The sequence below is a fragment of the Halichoerus grypus genome, chromosome 1 (genome assembly GCF_964656455.1).
Source record: "Halichoerus grypus chromosome 1, mHalGry1.hap1.1, whole genome shotgun sequence".
In the NCBI taxonomy this organism is placed as follows: Eukaryota; Metazoa; Chordata; class Mammalia; order Carnivora; family Phocidae; genus Halichoerus; species Halichoerus grypus.
In genome coordinates, this window is record NC_135712.1 from 45,154,489 (window position 1) to 45,177,279 (window position 22,791).

General features: G+C 37.0%; 2 protein-coding genes across 9 annotated transcripts in view; one reads left to right on the top strand and one right to left on the bottom strand.

The window, feature by feature from the left end:
* EPHA6 (EPH receptor A6) overlaps window positions 1–22,791 on the top strand; it is an 815,440-nt gene that overhangs the window by 740,314 nt on the left and 52,335 nt on the right. The gene's annotated exons all lie outside the window — the stretch shown is intronic.
* Window positions 1–22,791, bottom strand: part of LOC118521619 (uncharacterized) — a 45,160-nt gene that overhangs the window by 16,798 nt on the left and 5,571 nt on the right. Inside the window, exons 2-3 of the mRNA XM_078061572.1 lie at window positions 9,427–9,501; window positions 5,898–6,072 (exon numbers count right to left, since the gene is read on the bottom strand). Coding sequence (XP_077917698.1) covers window positions 5,898–6,072; window positions 9,427–9,450 — 199 coding nt within the window. The 5' untranslated portion in view covers window positions 9,451–9,501. The remainder of the gene's footprint in view (window positions 1–5,897; window positions 6,073–9,426; window positions 9,502–22,791) is intronic.

Here is a 22,791-nt window from a genome sequence, read left to right on the forward strand (position 1 = left end):
ACATCAAAAAAACAAACAACCCAATTAAAAAATGGGCAGAAGACCGGAATAGACATTTCTCCAAAGTAGACATACAGATGGCCAACAAACACATGAAAAGATGCTCAACATCACTAACCATGAGGGAAATGCAAACCAAAACCACAATGAATTATTCCCTCATGCCTGTCAGAATGGCTAGTATCAAAAAGACAAGAAATAACAAGTGTTGGCAAAGATGTAGAGAAAAGGGAACCCTCGTGCCCTGTTGATGGGAATGCAAACTGGTGCAGCCACTGTAGAAAACAGTATGGAGTGTCCTCCAAAAATTAAAAATAAGAAATACCATACAATCCAGCAATTCCATTTCTGGGTATTTATTCAAAGAAAACAAAAACACCAATTTGAAAAGATATATGCACCCCTATGTTCATTGCAACATTATTTACAAGTGCCAAGATATGGAAGCATCCATCAATACATGAAAGGATAAAGAAGATATAGTATATTTATATAATGTAATACCACTCAGCTATAACAAAGAATGAAATCTTGCCACTAGTGACAACATGGATGGACTTAGAGGGTATTATGCTGAGTGAAATAAGTCACAGAGAAAGACAAATATGGTATGATCTCACTTATATGTGGAATCTACAAAACAAAACAAAGAAGCAAAACAAAACAGAAACAGACTCATAGATACAGAGAACAATCTGGTGGTTACCAAAGGGGTAGGGGTGGGAGATGGGTGAAATACGGAAGGGGATTAAAAGTTACAAATTTCCAGTTTTAAAATAACCAAGATACAGAAATGTAATGTACAACATAGAGAATATAATCAATAATATTGTAACGACTTTGTGTGGTGACAGATAGTAACAGATTTATCATGGTGATCACTTCACAATGTATATAAATGTCGAGTTACTATATTGTGCACCTGAAACTAGTATAGCATATATATATATATATATATTCATTCCAGTGGAAAAAGCAGCATTTTCTAAGAAAGAGCTATACTTGAAATGATGTGTATGCAAAAAAAACAGAAAGAAACCTACAAGCTAAGCACAACACTATACCAAGAAGAATAAAAACCTAGATGATTAGGTAGCGATTCATTGCCCAGGAAATAATATCTATGTGAATGGTAATGGGAGAATATTAACAATGCTGTGCTTCTTTCTAAGTACCAGGAACTGCATTCCAACCAAGTGCACATATTGTCTCAATTCTATGACCCACCTAAGGATTTTCGTACAGCTACAATGATCCATCCTGGCTCTCTTACTAATGCTTCATAACATGCTCATGCAAGAATAGTTACAATGTATTTCTTGTCAGCAATTCAGTTTTATCCATTTGAGCATGCAGTTTTTAAGAATATCTGGGGACTTCTTGCTATACAAAGTCATTTTCCTTTTTTATGCAATAAGATAATTTACCTAATCATTTTATTAATTAGTAGACCCATATTCTGCATCTTCAACCGAAAGAGGAGGAAAACAAAATTTTCGTTAGACAGGACCAGCTTCTGCTGGTTTCTGCTAGTGTTGTAGCCCTCATGACTTAGAGGAATCAGGAAAATCCAATTACAGAGTTTGAATCAAGTCCGTGAAAAGTACAGTACAATGGCTTCTGCTCATTGCAACCACTTTAAGAAATGGTTATTTGAGTCTAATAACTGACTGATTCAATTAAAAGGAGACAAGGAAACCATTTGCTGAAGCAAGCCACTGTGTTTGTTACTCAGTGCCATCATCTAAAACACATCGCTGAAGCCACAACCTCGTAAGCCAGTGGGCCCCCTTCTTTTCCCATCCCACTCTATTTGAAGGTTATGGCACAACCGTTTTCTACTTACTTTGTCACTTCTCAGCCAGGAGGCAGGGGTGGGCATCAGAATTTGGGGTGAAATTACATGAGCAATTAGAACTTGGCAGGATTCTAATATGTCAAGACATACAGCCATATGGGGATGCATGCTCCCAACCAGAGGAAAATCACATTTCTGGGGCCTGTGCTTTGCAGGAGACAAACTAAGAAATAGCAGGACATTGTTATTCATTTAATTCACCACAAAAACAGCAGAAAGCAATCAGAGACCTGCTTCAGTTCTGGTTTTATGGTTAAACAAAACCCGCAGGTCTTGGATTGGGAAGTTTAAAGAGCAACCAAAACCCAACAGAAGGTGACATCCTGAAGAATGTACATAGCATAACTCCTGCTTTGGACCCTAGAAGACCAAAACCTAACTTCATCAGCATGACTTTGGTATTCCTTTTATGTCACAAAGTGTGATAACTCTATCTGAAACATTTGTTCTCTATAATTTCTGAATATGTATTTATATACCTTACAAAAATGAAAAGTAACTTATTCCATCCAGTCTTTTTATCCAACTTCAAGAATGCGTAGATACATAGATAAATTGAATCTTACATCAAAAATAGACTATTGTTATGATGGATGTCAGTCTGTAGTCTTTTAACTTAAAAGGTAAAAGTGTGACTGCCTTCTCCAAATTCTAAGACGTTTGAAGGAGTTAAAAAAGAAAAACGGAGGTGACTACCAGTGAGCCAATTCTCGGTGTATTCTTAGTATAGAGCCAACAGCGTCGCTGTAGCACAGATGTGAGGAAAAAATAGAGAAAGGTGGAAAGGAAAATTCCAGGGCTTTCTGGGCAGCCTAAAAAGGAAGAGTGCAGAGAGGAACAGTTACAGAGGAGGAATAAGTGCTTGCTATAGGTGGAATGCATCCTGTGGTAGTGGTGGGCGTGATAAACAAGGTTGCAGGAAACTGTTTAAAAGTAACACTAAGTATCTCACGCCTGATTAATGTACTATAATATGGCACATGCTTAATGAAAGAATCATTAACTGGAGTATAATTAGATGTTTAATTCAGTCCCTAGTCAATCATTTGCTTTTAAGTACACCTAAGAGTAAATAACCTCAGCTATTTTGGTTTTTACCTTCATCTTGTCTTGAACGTGAACAGAGGAGAATCTATGGAGTGTACGTCGAGGTACCAGAGCCCTTAATATGCCAAAGCATCTTTCTTTGAGAAATGCTTCCCCAGGAACCCCAAAGAGGGTCTGTTTTTAAGTTATTTTAGTTCTCTGTTGCTCTGTTGCCGATTCACCAAGGCACATTAACTTATGAAAGGCCCTCAGAAGGCTCAATGTTAAGACATTTGTCTAACCCTTTGTGACCTGAAGTTATTTGACCATACAATCTTTTGCTTGCCTTCCACTAGCAATTTATTTTCAGTGGCACCTATTATGGGAAATGGTGCTGCATGATTTTCTACTGTGTAATGGTTAGAGGAGTTACTTTTGCTTCTTCAGAGTACACTTGATTACAGAGCTCCCAGAGTACTTGTATCTTTGTATCTTGTATCTTTGATATCTTTTAGAGTTTTAATGAAATATCTCTGTCATTTGGACTTTTAGCTCCCCCTTCCTTTTTCCCTGCTCAAGTCTACAAATGACTCAACTATAAGCCCAATGGTGGAAATGGATCGAGAAATTACAGCCCCAGGCACAATATCCTCAGACTCACCCCCATTCTCTGATGTCTAAGGATTCATTTAACATGTCAGTCTCGTAATGCTCACTCTTTTATCCTGTGCTGTGCTTTCTGAGAGAGTTCCCTTGTAGAAACAGACTTCTGGCAGGCCTGGCCCCCCAGTGTACTGTGTAGACTCACCCAACCATGGCCCGGGCTCTTTGGGATCTCTGTACAAGTGTGTACATAACTGTCTTTCTGGTTAGACTCCCAGTTCCTTGAAGGTGACATCTAATAATAACATATGTATTTTTATATACCTACTGTTTGCAACAGAGGGACTTGAATATTGTTGAATGACAAATGTGAAAGTGAAAAATGGTTGGGTTCCCCAACTTCTCAGTGATTTTAGTATAAGGCATTGAACCTAAAAATAAAGACATGACTTTAATTATATTGTCATGGTTTGTTTACATTTCAATGTCCAAATATTTGCACACTGAAGTGTTTTTTTTTCTCATATTGCACATTGAAGTGTTTTAAATGAAAGACATGAAATTAAAACTACTTTCTACAAAAATGAAGAAAAAAATTATTGTATTTTTACTTTTGTAATGAAAATCTGTTAAGCATTCTTTTAAAAGATTTTATTTATTTATTTGAGAGAGAGAGAACAAGAAAGAGCAAGAGCAGGGGGAAGGGCAGACGGAGAGCGAGAAGCACATTCCCCACTGAGCAGGGAGCCCAAAGCAGGGCTGGATCCTGGGACCTTGGGATCATGACCAGAGCCAAAGGCAGACACTTAACCAACTGAGCCTCCCAGGCATGGTATTAAGCATTTTTTATAACTGCTGTACCACACACATGCATGGGAAAATATACAGAATCAGCATCAGGATTAACAAAAGGCAAAGGTAAATAGGTAAAGACAAAAATGATAAGACGTTTGGTTCATGGATCAAGAGAAAAAAGCAAATAGCCAATAGAAATAATGGAAAAGAAAGAGCAATTCGTGGAAGATGAAATACAAATGACAGTAAATATGAAAACTTGTTCAACCTCACTAGTAATCAGAAAAATGCAAACTAAAACAACAAGACTGTATCTTCCACCATAGTACTGGCAGAAATTTAAAAGATTTATAATATTCAGAGCTGGCAGTGATAAATGGAAATAGGCACTCTCATATACTATTGGTGGGAGTATAAGTTGATAAATCTGTTTTGAAGAGCATTTGGCAGTATCTCAAAATTTCAATTTGCAACTCTTAGCTAACGAGGACTCTTTGCAGAAATACTTTCACATGAGAACAAAGAATTACATATAGGGTATTGATAGCAGCATTGTTTGTGATAGAGAAAAATTGAAAGAAATTAAGTATCCTCCAATACAAGAATTTTAAATTAATAATTATACATTCAACACTTCCATACAACACCAGGTACTCATCACAAGTGCCCTCCTTAATCCCCATCACCTGTTTCACCCATCCTCCCCCCACACACACCTCCCCTCTGGTAACCATCGGTTTGTTCTCTATAGTTAAGAGTCTGTTTCTTGGTTTGGCTTGCTCTCTCTCTTTTTTCCCCTTTGCTCGTTTTGTTTCTTAAATTCCACATATGAGTGAAATCATATGGTATTTGTCTTTCCCTGACTTATTTTGCTTAGCATAATACTCTCTAGTTCTATCCATGTCGTTGCAAGTGGCAATAATTATACATTCATACTATGAAATACTATGCAAACATTAAGAATAATGAAGCAGACTTTAATGGATTGACTTGGAAAGATCTCCAAAACATATTGTTAAAAGAAAAAATCAAAAGCATATTGAAAATTTAAAATTTGAGCATAATACTATCTATATAAATTTGTGTATGTTTATTGAATGAATGAATCTGTGACTTGCAAAGACTTTTTAAGCTACTTGGATATCTGATGCACTGATCTGTTTTGAATGAAATACTACATTACAAATGAAGAAGCAAAATATGCTGAAACGGAGTTTGTGTGATACTCACCAAGCTCAACAGTTACTTTTTGTTTTTTCCAACAGTTGTTACTGGTGGGGAAAAAGATGAAGAGGAGCTAAGGTGTTTTACTCTATACAGTTCTGTAAAATTTGAATCATTTGTACCAAAAATGTATTACACATGTCATTTTTAAAATATATTTGGCCTCCAGTAATCATAAGATTTGTTACAGCCAACATATAAAGCTTCCTCAGCTTAATGTTTATATGCCTTGCATTTGAAAGTTTATAATCACAGGTGTGAGCAGCATTACACACTGACTCTTAAGAGCAAAAACTGGCCAAAATGTTTCTTAATAATGATCAGTACATCTAATTCCATGATTTAAATTTATTGTTTCTTTCCTTCCAACATAGACTACTTCTCAGATCACCTGGTAGGCTGTGAGTCGGTAGCCAACTCTCATACACAACTCTGGTCTGTCGGAGGACGGTGAATGATGTGATGAAAGCCATCATGACTTTAAACAGGTCATAGGAGTGGAGATAATGGTGAAATGTCTCAACTCTGGTCCCTCGATAGATCATTTTGCAGAGCACCATTGGAAGCTAAAACCAAAATGATTTAAGGAAAGTAAATAATCCCCAAGGATTAATAAGGATATCTAGAAGTGTTAGTATTTACAACCCACCTAAAGCATGCCTTTTTTTTATCGACCCTTCTACTTACTGACATAAAGAACAATTGATATCTATCTATACTGCCATACAATTTTACAATGCTGAGCAAGTAACGTCTCAATTTCCTCTGTCGACTCTGACTCCTCACTGCTTATCTTGAAAATCCTTTTGCAGAAGTAATGATCTCCCTATTAAATTGTGGTTGAATCATTTATGCTCAATAGAAGGTGCGTTTAGTTCAAGCAATACATTTTCCAGCCGCATGAACACTAACACGGAAGCCCACTGTGCACACCACACATGTCACGTGGCTATTTTTCCAGTGAAGGACACTGAAAAACTAAGAGCTCATTTTCCTCTTGGTCTATCATCTGTATACGCTATGGACAGCTTGTCTGTCACTACTTAGTTGTTCAAAACAAAATGCATTGTCTCATTTTGGACTGTTAGAACTTATAGAGATGGCCCACCTGGTTACAAGTAAAAATTTAACAACTGGCTATACCCTGACTACATCTTAATAAAAAACAGCAAAATCTTCCCTTCCATTCTGAGTGCATTCTCAAAAGATTTATATAAACTTATTATAGCACTTTCCCAGATAACATTTTTATTGGCTGTATCTGCATTTTTTCAGTCAGAACCCTTTAGAAAAATCTCTTTCCCCTTTAAGAAAAAAAAAAAAGGTCTTAGAATATTTTGAAATTACAATTTTTAATGAAGCTAAATTCTCCTAATATCAGAGAACTCAGCCTTTATTGACACTATGCTCCTGTGAATATGTACAATTTTCATTGCATTGAGGTGATATTTTAGTTCCTGACCATTGTATAAAAAAGAGACCTTTTCGGTAGTTGTCTGCCTTATATCACTACACATTCTCTGATGTATGCAGTAACATTCATTCAACAAAGATAGCTCCTGGTAATAACTGTTAATTGGGAAAAATTATAGAAAATAAACAGCATAATAACCCCCAAAACATTAGTGCAGATGTAGTAACTATAAAAAGGATAATCAAATCACCCTCTGAGGCATTCAGTTGCTTTTCATATTTGGACCAGAATTAAAGTAATGAAAAATGAAACTTTACCATTTTACAGAGAGGAGAGAAGCTGGCAAAAAATAGCTTGTCACAGTTTAATTTGAAGTTTTCTAGCTTATTAAAAATTTTCTTTTTGAATTCTAAATTCCCCGAAGCACTGTCAGTCCAGGGGCAGGGTAGCTTGAGGGTTGATTAATTGGGCTGCTCACCAACCCCACAAAATGCCTTATGTACTTCTTTCCACATTACTGCCCTGCCCCCTCTGTGTTCAGCGTAGCTCTTTCTGGTGGCAAGGAGCTGCTGCAGTTCTAGCCAGGGGAAGAAGAATTGTTCACTAAGCATTCCCAGAAGCCCCTCAGCTGACTTCCCCTCACATCATATTGGCCAATGCCCATTTCTAAATCAATCGCAGGCACAGAATAGAATTACCACCAATGGTTTTGTGAACATGATTTTGGAATAAGATGGATTACCCAACACAATTCTAGTTCAGCTCAGAAAGAAGAAGTGGTTTGGTGAATGTTTATTGGATAGACATTAAATAGTATCTGCTACTCCCTGGATTTACTGCTCGTTATAAACATGGCCACCTCTCCATGACAGCGTATGCCCCCTGGGAACAGATGCTAGTTTACATTCGTATTTGTATGTTCAAGGCATTTTAGACAGTCAATGAATACTTTTCAATTAATGAACAGATGGATGAATGAGCATAAAAATAAATAAATATTTAATCCATAAGAATAGAAAAACTTTTATGAGAAGTTAACAAAGCTTAAGCTTTATAGGTTCCTTGTAAGAACCTAAGAAGAGCTAGAGAAATGTGTTCTTGTGATCATCTATCATAAAATTTGCAAAAGTAAGATATATTAACTGCAGTTGGTTCGATTCTGACTGACTTATCTTCCATTAACATTTCTCCCGGCATTGGAGTGGCCATGAGCATTTTGGGAATTCAGTTAACAGAAAGTTGAGTTGGGGATTCATTTGTTTTTAATTCAGTGGGATATATTCATGTGTTTCTCAGTCATTTCCACATATGGTGATGTTATTGCTAGCCACCTGGGATAGGAATGGTTTCCAGAAATACCCTTCCACCCACCCCATACTGAATCACTGCAAGATGATACAAAGGTACAGGGCCAGAAACATTATCATGATTAAACATGCCTTACAGTACCAGCCCTGGAAGTATGTTAATAGCAAAAGAGAAACAAGGATTGAAAGGGAAGAAGCCAGAAACTAGTCTGTACAAAATTTTTTCAATCACCAGATATGTAAAATTTTAAGTATTCAGTTCTTATCAAGGTCCAATCAGAACAAAAGCTCTGTCCTGTCAAAAACATATTTGAGGTGTGCCTGATTGGCCTGGTCGGTAGAGCACGGGAGCCTTGATCTCAGGGCCATGAGCTCAAGGTCTACATTGGGAGGAAAGCCTACTTAAAATGTACATATATATTTATTTGATAATGCAGCACATACCTTTCTTTTGCTTTTAATGGGTATTTTATGAAACAGAATTTATCAGAATTCCTGTGTTTGTAGGACATAATTCTGTAGCAGTACTGCAAAGAACAAGTTTTCCTATAATAGCTAATATGTTAGAGAAACTCGATAGGTTTTCTTAAATTTAGCAGCCATCACAAAAATGTACCTGATATCACCCATAGAAAGTTATGAAACTGAAAGAAATTTTTTCTAAACTACTAATAAAACCAAATTTTAACCAACCATGCTAGGGGAAATAAGTTTCCTTTGTATTCTCTTTATAGAGTTACAAAACTATTGCCAAGTGAAGAGGTGAACGTAGTTATGCAGCGAAAAATGCAGCTAATGGGTATGCCATTCCAATGCAGCAACAGCCTAAAATAAGAATAATAGCTAATTCCCATGGAATGCTTTCTAAAGACATTGCATGTATTTACTTCTTTAAATGTATTTATAGTAACTCACTGAAGTTCTGTATCATAGCAGGATGGGCCGCGTTATACAGCAGTGACCTATAACCCTCTAAATCTCAGCGGCTTTATACAATGAAGGTTTATTTCTTGCTTACTCTTTCATATCCTGTAGTTAGAAATTGTGCTCTACTTGGTTGTCACATAGAGACTTAGTATGATGGTGCCTCCACCAATTGGAATATATCCAGTCACTATAACAACGAGAAAGAAAATGACAAATATCACGTTGATTCTTAAAAGCTTTGACTGGGAGTGACACCCATCATTACTACTTACATTTTGTTGACCGACGCAAGTCATATGGCCATGCCTACCTTCAAAGAAGTGGGCAAAAATGATTTCTCCATTTACCTAGAAGAAGAAAATATATTTGTAAACAGCCAATAATGATTACTGCAGGTACTATTATCACTAGTTGACATATAGGAAAACCGAAGCATGGAGAAAATTAAGTAACTAGCCAAAGATTATACAAAAAATAAAATACAAGGTTAAGATTCAAATATTCAAATACTCCAGAGTACACAAGCTTAACCACTATGCTTCTACCTCTTTTGATGTACATGCTTTGGTAAATCCTTAAGCTCTGGAATAGCAAATGGTATTACCCCAAGATTTATATTCTTGCTAAAAAAAATTATGACAAGTAATACAAGCAAGATCTGCACATTCTCTAGTTAAATGAGCAATATAGCTTATACTCCCAATCATTACATTTATTCAACAGTTCTAAAGCACATTCAGAAGTTATAAATGAATATAGTTCTTCATTTATGATGTGTCATCACATCAGTTTCATGGAGAAAGATAAGAGGAGGAAACTCCTCTAACACTGACTGGAGGAAGGAATTATCTGGAGATTAAGGGCCATCTATTGGACATCTAATAGCTGTAATGATTCATTGCTAATGATCAATACCCTGCCTTTCCAACTGGCCTCCTTTTTTCCTTCCTTTCTTCCCCCATTTCCTCTCTTTCCATATTACTTCCATATTCTCTTTCACAAAAATGTATTGCATTCCTGGTAGATGGCAGGTATTTGGAAGTGGAGAGATGAACAGGAATAAGATCTATCCTCTGTCTCCAAGGAACTCACAATCAACAGCCAGAAATGAGATGCACAAATGCAATATCAGATTCAATGAGACATACTGAAAGTCTTTTGAAATTCAAACTCTAAACATATGCCTGATTTTATAGGGGCAGGACCAGACTATAATTTGCCAGGATATGTTTATTACAGCTCTCAGCCTGTGAATTTATTAACATCTCTCTAATGCACAAGACCTTTTGGTTTCATTCACTGTTATATTTACAACTGACATGCACTATCTTTCTTGGCTTTTGTACCCACATTTGTTTATACTGACACATGGTGCCTATAGCTTTATGCCTAGATAGGATTTCAAGTGTTTTCCCTGAAATCACTCAGAATTATAGTAAAGAGATGCATTTATAACCGCCAGGGAACACTGGATCTGGGATTCCGTGTTCTTTGGCATCTGTTAGTAAATATCTTCCTACCTTCACTGGCTTGAGGGTATACATTGTTTACCTGTGGCACAGCAAAAAATACCTCCCATATTTGGTGGAGAAAATTCTGTGTCTGACTCTTATGGTTCTGAGAGTTGTTTATAGCCATCTGGCAGAAAGTCTTACTTGTACTTCACCTGCAATGATTTGTGTGTCAGGCTTTTTGTCTCTTATGGTGCATAAAGAGGGCAAATGAAAGTCCGTTCCCCTGCAATATCTCTGCCACTCATAAAAAGTTATTTTTCCAAACTTTAATTACTGACGTGATAGCCTGTCTCCATTCTTGAATGTCAGAGATCTTATTTTGCTTGCTTCTTCAATTACGTTGTTTTCACGTGCTTTATGTATTTTAGCCTGTCAAAGATCCTTCACTATAAAGAGCAAAGATAACATCTGTGCTGTGTTACAACGGTCTTATCTCAACCTATGTCTTCGGTTTTCTGTGTAGAAGTACCGGTTCTGTAGTTGTTACAATATTATTGGACACAGTGGCCATAATGAAGTTTGCAAACATGCTACCGTTTTCAAGAAGTTCAAACCGTAAGCAAGGATTTTGTTTCATTTGAAGTTGTCAAAGATCATAGTATAATGCAATGTAATAAGCATATTCCCTGTTCAGAATGAGACTCTGAGGACAGCTGAGGAAGGATCCTGAATTAAGTTGTTTCGTACTGTATTTTCCTTTCTGGGCTTGAGATACACCTTTCCACATAGTTTCTTTTATAGCAGATGCTGTATAATTATGTTGAAGTTATTGATGTTTTTAGGATTCTGGAAAGCTTAGGAAAACAAAAAAAGAAAGCTAGTTTCATAATGATGCTGCCTAACAAGCAATCCCCTCCCCACCCCGGTGGCTTACAAGCCTTTATTTCTCACTCATGAGGCTGCAGGTCAGCTGTGGCAACTCTGCTTAAAATGTTAGTTAGGTTCAGGTTTGCTCCTCGTTTCTCGTTCCGGGACCCAGGCTGCAGGAGCAGCAGCTCTCCAAGGCATGCCCCTCTCATTCTGTAGGCAGGAGCGCCAGGGTGATGGCCAAACACTGCGAGCGTATAAAGCCCTGGTTGGAGGTGACATAGGGTACCTCACGTTGCATTGGCCAGGCAAGTCTTGGGCCAAAACCAAAGTCAGTGAAGCAAAGAACTGTGCTTTGCCTCACAGGGAACAATGGCCATGGCAGGGAGGAAAGGAAGACTTGTGACCAAATAACACAATCTACCGTTAAGTATCAATTATGATTCCCTGTCTTCCCCATATGGAATATGGTAATTACCAGTGGAGATGTTTTTTTAAAGATTTATTTATTTTTAGAGATTTAAAGATTTATTTATTTTTAGAGAGAGAGACAGAGCGTGAGCAGGCAAAGGGGCAGAGCGAGAGCGAGAGGGAGAGAGAATCTGGAGCAGTCTCCCCGCTGAGCATGGAGCCCAATGCAGGGCTCCATCTCAGAACCCTGAGATCATGACCTTGAGATCAAGAGTCGGATGTTTAACCGACTTAGCCATCCAGGCACCCCTGCCAGTGACTTCTAATCATGCATTTCAATGTGCTTTGAGAAAAAACACCTTTATTTTTTGGAGTATATTTCTTCTGTTATTTGATACATGGTTTTTTACTTCTATTTGTTTTTCATGACTTCAAGTTAGGTCAAAAAATAGTATGTGTTTCTACCATAATTTATTTAAATTGATATAAACCACCTAATAATATGGTTCTTTTCCAGATGATATTATCACTTTTTAAAAAAAAAAAGTAACATGTACTTTTACCTACTTCTTTTCTAAATGAGATTATAACTTTTTAAAAAACTAACTTATGCTTTGGCCTACTTCTAAATATAAGAAAGAAATCATTATTTCATTAAAAGAGTAAAGCTCCTTTTTATTGTTGTTGTTCTGAGTTTTTATTTAAATTCTAGTTAGTTGACATATAGTGTAATATTAGTTTCAGGACTAGAATGGGGTGATTCATCACTTATATACAACACCTAGTGTTCATCGCAAGTGCCCTTCTTAATACCCATGCCCCACCTAGCCCACCTCCCCACTCACCTCCCCCACCTTCTCTGAGCAATTCTCAGTTTGTTCTCTGTAGTTAAGAATCTCTTTTCTGGTTTGCCTCTCTCCCTCTTTTTTTTTTTTCTTTCCCCTATGTTCATCTGTTTTGTTTCTTAAATTCCACGTATGAGTGAAATCATATGGTATTTGTCTCCTTTTATCCACAATAGAGCCCTACTTTCTATCCTAAATGAAGATGTTAAAATATTTTCTGTATATTTAAATTTGTTATTATCCTTTGAGTAAACCAAATATATAGATTACATCAAGTTTTAAATGCTATAAACAGTTTTACTTTTATTTCTTCCAAGTTCTCTTTCCCTGTGAATCTTGACATGCCATATATTTGCTGTAATAGTTCATAACTTAAAATAATCAAAAGATTTTAAAACTTTCGGTTTAGTTACATGCATTAAAATCGTAACAACAAATATCATTTGAAGTAAATGTAATTTGCCAAATAGTGTCTTCTGCAGGTAATGTGGCCTTATGAAGTCATATGAAAATTCACAGAATATAAAGTAAACTTTGATATTTATATTAGAGATTGGCCAAATGGTTTGTGTTCATTCTAACATCTGTGATGTTTGGCTTATTCATAAGTCCCAGGAAATATGGTACAGCCAACGATTGGTCCTTCCAGTATCATAGTAAGATGTAAGTTCAATTCCATTAAAATCAATGATGGGCTGAAAAACATGTTTGATTTTGGCTAGATATACAAAAACTCATTTTCTTCTGGAGGGTAGGATTTTTTTTTCCTTTGGTCCTGGTTTTTGGTTTGGGTTTGTTTTTGCTTTTGTTTTTTGCGTACCAGCTTTGAAAAGTGAGACCTGTGAGGAAGGTGAGCAGGCACCTCCCTAGCTGTGACTACCGGTGAGGGCGAAGCCTCCGTGGTTCCTCCCGGCATTCCACTCTGGGCTGCAAACGAGCTGCTGCAAACTCAGAACCTCGTTTCAGGAGCTGAGTGAGCCAGGCTTCATATTGCTGTGTTCTGTGTAACAACTTTAGTGAGAGATAATTTACATACACAAAGCTCACGCACTAAAATATACAAGTCAATAATTTTTCATATATTGGCAGAGTTGTGCAACTATCACCATAATCTAATTTTAGAACATTTTCATCATTCACAAGAGGAACCCCCCTAATCCATTAGCATTCACATTCACCCACAGCCCTAGGCAGCCATGGATCTACTTTCTATCTTTATATATTTACCTGTTCTGGACATTTCATACTAATGAAAGCATACAGTATGCGGCCTTTTGTTACTGGCTTCTTCACTAAGCATAATGTTTTCAAATTTAATCTATGGTGTATTATATATCAAGACTTCATTTCTTATTACTGACTAATAAGATTCCATTACGTGGATATACCGCATTTGTAGCCAATCATCAGTAGTGGGCATCTGAGTTGTCTCCACTTTTGGGCTGTTATGAATAATGCTGCTATGAACTTTTGTGTGCAAGTTTAAGAGTAGACATATGTTTTCATCTCTCTTGGATATATATTGCTGGGTCATGGTAGACTTAAACATGATAACTCTAGGTTTAACTTTTTGAGGAGCTACCAAATTGTTTTCCAAAGTGGCTGTGCCATTTTACAATTCCACCAGCAGTGAATGAGGATTCAAATTTCAATACATCCTCAGCAACATTGTTATTGCCTTCTTGATTATAGCCATTGTAGTGGGTGTGAAATGGCATCCCGTTATGACTTTGGCTTGCATTTCTCTAATTACTGATGATGTTGAGCATCTTTTCATGTGCTTATTAACCATTCATGAATCTTCTTTAGAACAATGTGTACTTAGATCCTTTGCTCATATTTAAAATCAAGTTGTCTTTATATAATTGAGTTGTAAGAGTTCTTCATATGTTCTGGATACAGTTCCCTTAGCAGATATATAATTTGCAAATATTATTTTACATTCTATTAGTGGTCTTATCACTAACCTGATGATGTTATTTGAAACACAAAAGCTTTGGGGTGTCTGGGTGGCTCAATTGGTTGAGCATCCGACTCTTGACTTTGAGGTCATGATCTCAGGGTCATGAGATCAAGCCCCGTGTGGGTCTCCCCACTCAGTGGGGAGTCTGCTTGAGATTCTCTCCCTCTCTCTCTGACCCTTCCCCTGCTCGCACTCTCTCTTTCTCTCTCAAGTAAATAAATAAATAAATCTTAAAAAAAAAACAAAAAAGTTTTAACTATTATGAAGTTAAATGTACTTATTTTTCTTCGAGCACCCGTGCTTTTTGTGTTGTGTTTAAGCAATCATTGCCTAACCCAAGGTCACAAAGATTTGCTGTTGTGTTTTCTTCTAAGATTTTTGTAGTTTTGGCTCTTACATTTAGTTCTGTGATCCACTTTGCATTACTTTCTGTGTGTGGTGTAAGATTGATGTCTAACTTCATTCTTGTGAATGTGGATATTTAGTTGCCCCACACCATTTATTCCACCCTGAATGCGCCTGATCTCGTCTGATCTCGGAAGCTAAGCAGGGTCAGGCCTGGTTAGTACTTGGATGGGAGACCATACCATTTATTGAAAAGTTATTTTCCCCCATTGAATTGTCTTGACCCCTTTGTCGAAAATCAACTAACCATAAATATTTATTCATGATAATTTATTTTTGGACTCTCAATTCTATTCCATTGAACTGTGTGTCATATTTTTATGATAGTGCCATACTGACTTGATTATTGTAACTTTATAATAAGTTTTAAAATCTAGTAGTGTGAGTCCACTTTGTACTTTTTCAAGGTTGTTTTGGCTATTGTGGGTCCCTTGCAACTTGGTTTGATTTTTAGAGTCAAAATGGAAAGCTCTTTTAGCCCATTTTATTTTTTGTTGGTTTGTTTTTTGCCTGAATTACACATAAAAATCCTGGTAAATTATCTCATAAAATAAATGATATGGGTATGATTAAGGGAAGGGTTGTTGACTTTTATACATATACATATATTCACGTACTAAAATATCTCCAAGCTTTAGATATTATCATAACATTCTTGCTTAAGGAAAAGTAGATATTTGAATTTCATACTCTAATAACCCTAACACCCAATTCATAGAGCATCTTATTTATCTTCTTGCACTAAAATAGCCACTGAAGCAATAGTTGTAAATTAACATTGATGTGAACATGATTAGGTTTGGAAGGGCACAAATCACACGACATCCTGAGCAAAAAAAAAGGAGAAAATTCACTTCTAGCCCTTTCTGATATACTTACTTTGAACTTTTAACTACACAAACTTGTTTTGTAAAAAAAGAAAGTGGCCATTTCCTTGAAACCAGAGAAGAGCAGCCATAGAAATGATTCATAGAACTGAGGAAATGATTGCTGGTTTCATGCTTTGCCCAACAATCATGATCTTTGCTTGGATCTGAGTTTATTCCTTGCATGGGAATTTCTTTTTTATTTAGATTGTGTCCTACTGCCAAATTTGTTAAAACAAATTATTTTCATCTGTTTTTCCTCCTCTTAATAGTTTTGCAGAAGTTTTCTGGCTGAATACAATTAATTCCCTTATTCCTTGTGTAAGTCTTATTCAATGATAGATTATTAAAGAGTACTTTCCAGCATATGTACTAAACCTTTTGCAAATGATCAGTATTTGATCAGAATTTTTGAATAAGATGCTTGGAGGGCACGGTTTTGGTGCTGCTTTGTTTTTTTTAGCTTTTAGTTTTTTGGGTTTTTTCTGACTCTAGCCTTTTTATGGTAGATTTGCCAGAAATGCCATAAATCTCAAAAAGGCCATTCTTGTCCTAAACCGATTGACCCTTCAGTGCTGAATCCTCAGTTAGCTCAGGCGTCCTCCTGGACCTCACTGCCATTTTCTGAATAATTTATGTGATTTACAATGCCTTGTAAAAAGCACTGAAACATCTCTGTATGTGACTTGTTTGCTTTTGATTTACAGTGACACCTTTTCATACTAGTCCAAAGTTGCTGAAAAACTTTTCTGAAACATTACGCTTTTCTATTCATACTCAGATGACTGTAGCTCAGTTATCAGTGACCTCAATTTTCTGCCCTGTTGTTTTTCAAATTAAAAAATACATGTGGGCAGTCTCTTCATAAAATCACACATGAAAGTGCTTTTACCCAATAGATCATTATCCTCTGTGCACTCTGCCATTACTAGTGGTTACCTGACCTTTAGAAATAAGGAGAACATTATGAGCATCTATTGAGATATTAAAAGCTGTAATATTATTAATGTTTCTTAGGGTCAGCTGGAATGTTTACATTGCAGCTATGACGGTGACTCAGAGAGTGACATGCATGGTTGGTGGGTGGCCCTAGTCAAGACTCTATGATGGCCTGATAATAATAAAGAAGGTAAATGAGGAAAATACCATCTGGTTCAGTGAGATAGGCATTTGTAAAGAAGATCGAGCACATATGAAGTGCTCTTCCCTACACAGAGCATAAGGAGATACGGAGGACCTGCCAGTGTGGGTGCCTTATCATTTAAATTAGGCATCGTGGGAAGATGCTGAAGAACATCAACTAAACAAGGAGAGGACATAAACTGTTGGCAGGGAAATTCAGAGGTTGGGATCAGCAGCACCAGTGTATGTTTAAATAAAGCCGTTTTTCTAGAATACATGAAACAAGATCATGCCTTGTCTTCTGAGGAACAAGTGTTTCTACTATTTAGAAAATATAGCTAGGATGATTTCATGGACATAATTATCAGCAAAAGTGATTGCATCAAGGACATATGAGCCTTGTGTTTTTCACTGTTGAACAAGGATTTTGTATGGAAGAAAAATGACGTTGATAAGATTTAAGATCGTGTATGCTGATTTGAGACCATTGTTTTCTGGAATCCATGTTTCAGAGCAAGTGTTTAGATAAACTGAAAAGGCAAAATAAGGTAATATTTGCAAAACGTCTATCAAAATGTTCAGTAAACACACAATAAGTGTTAGCTATTCTCACTCATCGTCATCATCATTATCATCATCAATGTCATTGTTTTCTTCTAGTGGATGGTTATAGTTGTGCTTGGTCACATAGACATTGTTTTGATGAAGGTCTTCTTCAAAGGTAACAGAAATAAAGAACTTTGTGCTTAGCATATTAGCCCCACACTTGTACCATATTTTAGCTATTTCAACTGCAAATGGTCCACAGTTAATTTTGATTATCTTATATCAAGCCCTGAAAGTTATCAAAAAACCTTGTTTCTAGTCTTACTCTACCACTCGCTTTCATGTGACCTAGAGTAAGTCTTATTCTCTCTAGGTCACAGAATAGATGCTATCTATGAGTCCCTTTCATATCTAATATTCTGTAGGGTAGCCCAAGGGGCAAAACTGCAGAATAAGTATTATAATATATTGCATTCACTTTTAATCTGTCCTTGGAAGTCACTTCACTTCTGCCCCAAGCAAGCTCCACATCTTGTTTAAGAGTGTTATTTCCCTGAGTAGTACTGCAGGCTACAGAAACTTCCATTGCACAGCGTCAGTGCTGTGGATATTAAATATTTACTAGGGATAAAAACCTGCTGTAACCTACTTGGAACCAAAAATTGAACTTTTAGAAACTGTTTTATAACAGAGAGATAGATACCTGTTGTCTCCAAACTATCTTTTACTGTTTGTAGTGCCTTTGACCTTCATGTGGATTCTATAGCAAATGAAGTTAAACTTTTTTCAGCTGTTTATCCCTGGGCAGTGCCATCTGATATAAATAGTATTCCATCAAAATGCATTTTTTTCCTGAGAAAGTCTCGCTGCAATACATCATCAGAGTGACAGCCAGTGTATTATACATTACAATAAAACATCCCCAGAGCAAAGGTACATGTGATGATGAATTATGCTAATATGTTATTGTCATTATGTTATCAGCGCTCAGAGAGTGATTCAGTGAGATACATCATCAGTGAGAGATTATCTGATTCCATATTACTCAAAAAATGACACCGTCGTGGAAAACCACAAGGAGATTCAGTTGATTAATAGGGTTGGTGATATTCTAGTGCCAGAACTCATGTATAGTGGTATATTAAAATGTCCTTTGAAACTGAAAACAAGCTAAAGAAAGATGAGTCCATGAGGTGAGGTTATAAAAGCACTGTCAATTTAAATACTATTACAGTAGACAGAGTGGAGAGTTAAGTGTAAACCAGAAGTCATCCTTTGTCCTTTATTCAAACATGTGACAGAGATTTAGTTCTACTTAATTACTTTGAGAAACCGGAGAACTTCTTATAAGAAGCTGTCTGTTGTAAGACCACTGGTTATCCTAGATATCTACAGTCTACAAGTGACACTTCATGATATATGCATTAGGTCCCAGTCACTGAACCAGCCAAACATGTCATGAAACTCGTGCTGAGTGGCCGCTTATTCAGGACATAAGTGGATCACTTTTGTTATAGCATCTTCTTGTATACAGAACCTTGTAACATTAAACACTCAAAAGATACTTGCTAAGTTGAACTGGTGAGTTTCTTATAGCTTTATATATTCAAAACCACCAAATAACATCTGACACCAAATTGTTAGATTAAAAGAGCCAGACACTGTGGGTTGAAAATTAAAAAAAAAAAAAATCAAAACAAAAACCGAAAAACTTCATTTTTCCTGGCCCTGCTTGTTCTATTGCAATTGCAAAAGCTAGTACTTTTTCCTCACAGCTTTCATGCTCAGGTCTCTAACCCATTCATGATCAGAGCGGGTATGGGGAAAAGAATAGGTTAGCAATAGGGTAGATCTCACTTAATTGCTATGTTCTTGATCTCATATCAATGATCTGAGCTTGCTGGGTAATTGAAACTGACCTTTTTTCTCATGGAAAAAGGGTTCTTTTTCCTTTCTTTGATGGGTTCTTTGATGTGTTCTTTGGGGACCCCTCTCAATTACTATCTGTCTCTTTCCTGAAGATTTCCTAATAGTCTGTGCCTTTTAGAGCTTACAATTATTTCATTAGTCTCTCTTATCCAGCCATTCACCTGTCTATTGTCATCTTACATTTTTGGACAAGGTCCCTTTAAAAAAAAAAAAAAAAAGACCAAGTTGGTCCCATTCCAGAAGATCCCATATCTGGTCCACAGGAAATATACTCCTCTGCCTGTTGTCAATGAAAGCACAGCTGGATACTAATGTAATAACAATTACAATAACTAACCTTTACTGAGTGCATACTATGGTCAGGCATTGCTGCATGTATTAACTTATTAAACTTTCCCAAAAAGAGAAGGATGTATTTTTATCCTCGGTTTACAGTTGAAGAAGCTGAAGCATAGGGAGATTGATTTACCCAATGTTGCAAGACCCAGAGATGAGAGCCAAGACTCAAGACTTGGTGGTCACAGCTTTACTGTGCATGCTTTTAACTATGATGTTAAATTGCAGATTTAGTATTACCACCAAATACGAAATTCAGTTTTAGAACTGTATACCAGTGTTCTCTCATTAGAACAGGCACCAACCGACCAGTGTCTCATCTTTAAGCTTTTCCAGGCATGGACTCAAAGCCTTGAATTCCCCCAAACTCCAATGGCAAATAAAAATTGTCTCAGTGTTCCTATCAAGATCCCTCACTAGATTTGACAAGAGGGTTTCCACAACACACCAACTACATCCTCCAAAGTAATTATTTCCATACCAGCCTCTTCTACCTCACTGATCTAGGTACTAGGCAACAAATCCTAAAACCATTGTTTTTGGTTTTTTGCTCCTACTCTCCTTTTCAAGCCTGTAATAATGTAGGAGAGGTTTGTAACGTAGAATACTTACTATGTAGTTTTTTTCTCCTCAGCCTTTCTGGGCCTCAGCTAAAATGCAAACAGAAAGAGAAATTATAACATTCTTTTACAAAAATAAAGGCCATTTTTCTGTCACCTGAAAGACAAGGGTACTAGAGGGTATGGCTTCTAGGAACGAGTGGGTCTGTCTGCCCTGTCAGTAGTAAAAACCTGAAAAGATGAATGTGTTCCAGACCTCAAGAAATGTTTCAGGGTCATGAAAGGGGTTTTTACTTCAGTTGATTTATTTGTGCAATTTCAATAGGATGGCCTGTTCTAGAATGCTTCCAGGGATCCACTGGTTAGACCATGATGAGGTTGGTATCAACCTGGCAGTGTGCAATTTGGTTTGGAGGTGTGTTATCAATTTCCAAGGTATCTAATATCCTCGCCCGAGCTGACAGGGTGTGGGGCGCTCTACAACCCAGCAATCATTGTGTCAGTCCCTCCCACACGTGAAGGTGCTGCCCGCCCTCCTCCCCGAAGGGCTTCCCTTGAACACTTCCCATGAACACTCCCATATCTGGTCTAATGAGTATTCTCGCCTCTTAGATACTGGGCCTGGCCTTAGTTTTGTTGGCATGTTAATTGAAGTAAATTTATCTTATTTTAATTTATTTTATTATGTTATGTTAATCACCATACATTACATCATTAGTTTTTGATGTAGTGTTCCATGATTCATTGTTTGCGTATAACACCCAGTGCTCCATTCAGTATGTGCCCTCTTTAATACCCATCACCAGGCTAACCCATCCCCCGACCCCCTTCCCCTCTAGAACCCTCAGTTTGTTTCTCAGAGTCCATCGTCTCTCATGGTTCATCTCCCTTATTAATGAATGTTTAAGATAAAAAAACAAAGAATTAAAGATAGCCAGGGTATGTTTGTTTGATTCATCTATCTACTAATAAAGAGTCATTGTCTTAAGGAGAAACCAATAATGACAACAACAAAAATTAGTGACAAGCAGTCTAATTCTTGACATCAAGGTTTTTTGTAAAACTCTGTTTTGCCACCTAAAAACTCCTCTCCCTCATGGGAAATGAACTTCCACTTGTCTTTTGCCTCTAAAAGTTGAAAGAGGAAATTTTGGTGTCCAAAAAAGTGAAACAGTAAAGTGCAAGATAATAACACAATATAATTAATATGTAAAGCTCTTTACATTTATAGAGTATTGTATCCATAAGACTCTATTGAATTTTGACAAAAGTAGAGCAGTATCATATACTAGGAAAAGCACTGGTTTGAAGGCAGAGGCCTGCATCCAAGTCTCAGATCGGACACTTTCGCTGGCCGTGTCACTCCACACAGTTTCCACACCTTGGCTGACCTCCCTTTTCTTTGTCTGAAGACTGTGGCAACTGTTTTTATTAGAAATAAGTAAGCTGAGTCTAGGGTCTATGCCTTATTCATCTTTGTGGCCAGAGGTCCTATTCCGGCGGCTGGCAATAAGTGCTTCATGGTAAGTAAATAAGTCTTGCAAGGGACTATCATCTTCCATCTACAGATGCATAGGGTGAGTCTCAAGAACCTTCCATGGCCTCGTGTTACACGGCCAGTAAGGGAAATGCATGGTAGGTTGTAAAACAGGATCATATTCTGGGAATTCTGACATATGTGGAGTCCAAAACAGAAACATTAGTCACTATGGAAGCGAACATCCACATGTATATAGGAAAGTCGATTTCAGGAGCATATACTTCAGGGCATTCCACTGGGGAGCAAGTTCACCCCCCTCGCCCCAGCAGATTCTTATAATCAGGAACAAATGCTACGATGCCATCCCTCTTGGTGTAGATAAGTATATAGCAGGGATACCACATTGTTTCCCATTTTGAGATGACAGAAACTTTTTCTCATGAATATATTCTGCTATGTTTAGCACAGAGACTAAGTATAAAAAGAAATAACACTAATAATTACTCTTATATGAGCTAAGCACTGTTGCAAGCGTTTTAGATGCATTCTCTTCTTTAATACACAAAACGGCCCTGTAAAATACTAAGATTATCTTCTCTTTACAGGTGAGAAGATTGAGGTATGGTGAGGTAAGAAAACTTGCCAAAAGGCACAGAGCTCCTGAGGAGCCAAGGCAGGATTTGGATCTAAGCAGTATGACCTAAGAGCCTATGCTTTTAACCTCTACACTTGACTGCCCCAGATAGTAAATAGAGAAATATAGGACACACAAAAAAGATCCTAATATGCAATTCCCAAGTCCAACACAGAAGTTAAAACTTACCTCAGCAAGAACATGAGGTCTAGAAGAAAA